We start from the raw sequence: 3,479 nt of genomic DNA, 5'->3' as shown, positions 1-3,479 counted from the left end.
CGCTGAGCTGGTTCTAGGACCCCGCGGAGCCGCTGAGAAGAAGCACATGGTCTGTACTCACAAGACAACAGTTTTTGTCAGATTTTTTTTYCCCCCACTGGAATTAATGTCCTTCCAGAGGACGAGAGACAGCAGCGGTTTGTCTGTCTGTTGTTTTTGTCACACTTTTCCCTTTTCTTGTTTCCTCCTCGAGGAGCTGGACATCCTGGAGCCAGATGGGGGGAAGAAGCGCGCAGAGTTGAATCAGCTGTCATTGGGACATCCTGAAAAGGACTGCTTCAGACACTTGATCAGATTTCAGGAAGTCACTTTATTTATTTATTAAATTTATTATTATTATTTTTTTAATAAGGAGGGAAGAGGGAGGTTCTTGCTCATCAGCTGTTAGTTGGACTGATGTGATGCTGCAGTGAAGAGGGAAGCCGTCCACGCTTCAGCATCATGAGCCCAGAGAGTCTGAAGTTGATTCTGACAGCACTTCAGGCTTTAACCATCTCATTACTGTGGGACGAGGTGCACTCTGCTGAAGGTAAGAGGTGAGGAGAGGTGATGCTTTTAAAAAAATCATCTCAGAATGAAGTAACATGAATCCTATCTCCATCTTAAAATAAACCTATCATTGATTATTCAGATTGCCTGCTGTGTGTTTATGCAGCTCTTTCATTTCATTCATGTCCCCTCTGGCTGTTTTATTTTATTTTATTTTTTGGATGTGTATTTAAACCCTCTCCTACAGATCTACAACACATGTCTTGGGCAGACTGATGCACTTCCTGGCTTCCTCTCAATGCTTTCAACAGATCAATGTGTGAATAACRTATTTTTTGTTGGCAATCCTGCACGTCGGAGGGAGAAGAGAGGCTGCGAAACGGACGATTCTTGAAGCTCGCTTTGGTAAATCGATAACAGCACTTGAGGCATTCGGTCGCTGCATGAAGATTCAGCTTGTTGAAGCACTTCAGACGTAATTTAGTCTTTCAATTAGTGGCGAAAACCGGGGCTGCTCTGGTGGCAAACACAAGGATCTCATTGTTGATTCGAACCCAATGGAACGAGCAGCTTAAAAAAGAAAAAGTTGAATGGGTGAGCTTGTTTGTGTTTGTATGATGTCAGCACTTTTTTCCCCCCACTGGTTGCTCATGACACCACTCTTCTTCCCTCAAGGTGAGATTCAACAAGAGCAGTTGTTTTGCAAAAAGATTTGACTTTCTGGAGCCTTTTGCTAAAAGATTAAAAAAAAAAAAAAGGCGCCTAAACATCTTGGCAGTCGCAGCGCTTSATGTGGAACCCTGGGAATTAATTACCAGCAAGGGCAAAAGTGTTAAACTGGCATTGAAGCAGGAGGAAGTAGTTCATTTATTCATCAACAGTTCATCCTCATCAGACATTCGCCTTGATGCGTGCCTTCCCATGGGGACACACGAGCCGAAAACCATTGTAGCCACTTTGTTTGTGCTGTTTTGGCTGGGATAACTTGTCCTAACACGACAGATATACCTACATCACGGACTCTGGATCTGATCGAGATAAATGAACAGAGGGAACTTTGAACAAATGCTTTTTAAACTCCGCAAAATCAGCTARGGTTTTTTTTCTCTTTCTTTTTATTGTTCAATAACAGAGAGAGAAAAAGAAAAGGCTTACAGAAAGTTTTTGAATCCTCTCATGTTCCTAGAGTTTCTTGGACATAAGAGCAAAGACAAATACTCTTATTAAAAGGGTAGTTTGGCTCTTTTGAAGTGGGATTCTGTGGAAGGGTTATAAACAATTTATATTGTGGTAGATAAGTCTTTGAACAGCTTCAGTTCTGTTGATGAGCTCAGCTAGTCTGAACAGGACCAACATTTATCGTCCTCTGATAGAAAACGCCCAAAGCTGGACGTTGATTGTGTCCAAATCCCAGGGCTTTGCCCTTTGAAGGACACAACGTACCAACGTTTACATGGGCCAGGTTCTTGTGGACCGCGAAAACTGGAAGAAAGTGACTGTGAATTTGTACGGTCTATCCTTCAGCTTTATTCCCTGCCTTAGTTTGGCGTACGTCCTGTCACCTAGCAACTGTGACGGTGCTAAACAGAATCAACGAAGATGTAAATAGGCTGAGATTAGCTAAATATTATTTAAATAGTATTAATGTTTATAAATGACCAAAATTAGCTTAGAGGCCATGCATGAAGAACTAAGGGAACTAAGCTCGTTTACGATGATTTCTGGCAAGAATATTATATAATATAAACATGTCTGCAAATGACAAAAGCCTAACAACACAACAGTTTTACAATTTTAATATTCATAACGCTAGATTTTTTTTTAAACTGTACTTCTGTCTCTCGCTTTGATAACCATTACAAGCAAAAACATCTCTCTGGTTGGCCCTCAATGCATCTTGTGATAGGGTGGGAGACCTCATCAGACATTCGCCTTGACGTGTGCCTGCCATGGGTGCATACTAGATGAAAACCATTGTAGCCTTTGTTTGTGCTGTTTGGCTGGGATAACTTGCCCTCACACAACATATTAGGACACCAGACCTGTTCCTCAAACTGGGGGAAAAAGGAGGACACATTTGGGGGCCGTAATTGGAGGAGCCTTCAGATTTAGACAGCATTTGGCAAATCACTTGGCCTTCAAATAAYGCAACCCCTGAGTTTGGACACAGCCACTGCCCTAAAGCTAAAAGTTCAAGGAGCTAAGTCATAGGTAATAATTGTTTATAACCTTTGCACTGATTCTTACACCTTGAAGCGTTATAGCTGACCTACAACAATGGGAAACCGTTAGGTCTAGGTGTTTGTTAGTAGACCATTCAGACACACTCCAGTTACATTGAAAAAGTAGCCTTTGTCATGAATGGCCTTGACCAGGCAGCTAACTGATAAGCTTGTAGTTTCTGTGAATGAAATCCAGAGTTTATTTTTGGAAGTGGGAGATCTTTGCAGAAGGACCATCAGTGCCAGTCCAGCCTTTACAGACATACAGCGGGTAAAATAAGCATTGAACACGTCACCATTTTTCTCAGTAAATATATTACTAGAGGTGTTAATGATATGAAATTTTCACCAGATGTTGGTAACAACCCAAGTGATCCATACATACAAAGAAATCAAACCATAAATGAACAGAAATGAAGTTATTTGTAATAATGTGGAATGGCACAGGGAAAAAGTATTGAACACATGAAGAAAGGGAGGTGTAAAAAGGCATGGAGAGGCAAGACACCAGCTGAACTCTCTCAGTAATTAGAAAGCAAGCCTGCCCCTTGTCAGTGCAAATTAATATCAGCTGGTTCAGTCCCAAATAGGGCTGCCACAATTAATCGACGACTAATCGATTATTAAAATAGTCGATGACTAATTTAATAATCGATTAGTCGTTTTCTTTTTTGTTTGTTTTCTTTACTTTGTTTTTCTCTCCAAACTGCTTTGACACCTTCCCCACATCTGCCTTTCTGTCCTTGACACACATGCACAGTAGTGGTA

General features: G+C 41.2%; 1 protein-coding gene across 1 annotated transcript in view; it reads left to right on the top strand.

Moving 5' to 3' along the window:
- Window positions 1-3,479, top strand: part of adam12a (ADAM metallopeptidase domain 12a) — a 113,294-nt gene continuing 109,815 nt past the window's right edge. Inside the window, exon 1 of the mRNA XM_014007047.1 lies at window positions 1-529. Within this exon, the coding sequence (XP_013862501.1) occupies window positions 442-529 (88 nt within the window). The 5' untranslated portion in view covers window positions 1-441. The remainder of the gene's footprint in view (window positions 530-3,479) is intronic.

Source organism: Austrofundulus limnaeus, unplaced genomic scaffold (assembly GCF_001266775.1).
Source record: "Austrofundulus limnaeus strain Quisiro unplaced genomic scaffold, Austrofundulus_limnaeus-1.0 Scaffold39, whole genome shotgun sequence".
NCBI lineage: Eukaryota > Metazoa > Chordata > Actinopteri > Cyprinodontiformes > Rivulidae > Austrofundulus > Austrofundulus limnaeus.
Note: the sequence above shows the minus strand (reverse complement) of the source record. Positions and strands in the feature narration are given on the sequence as shown.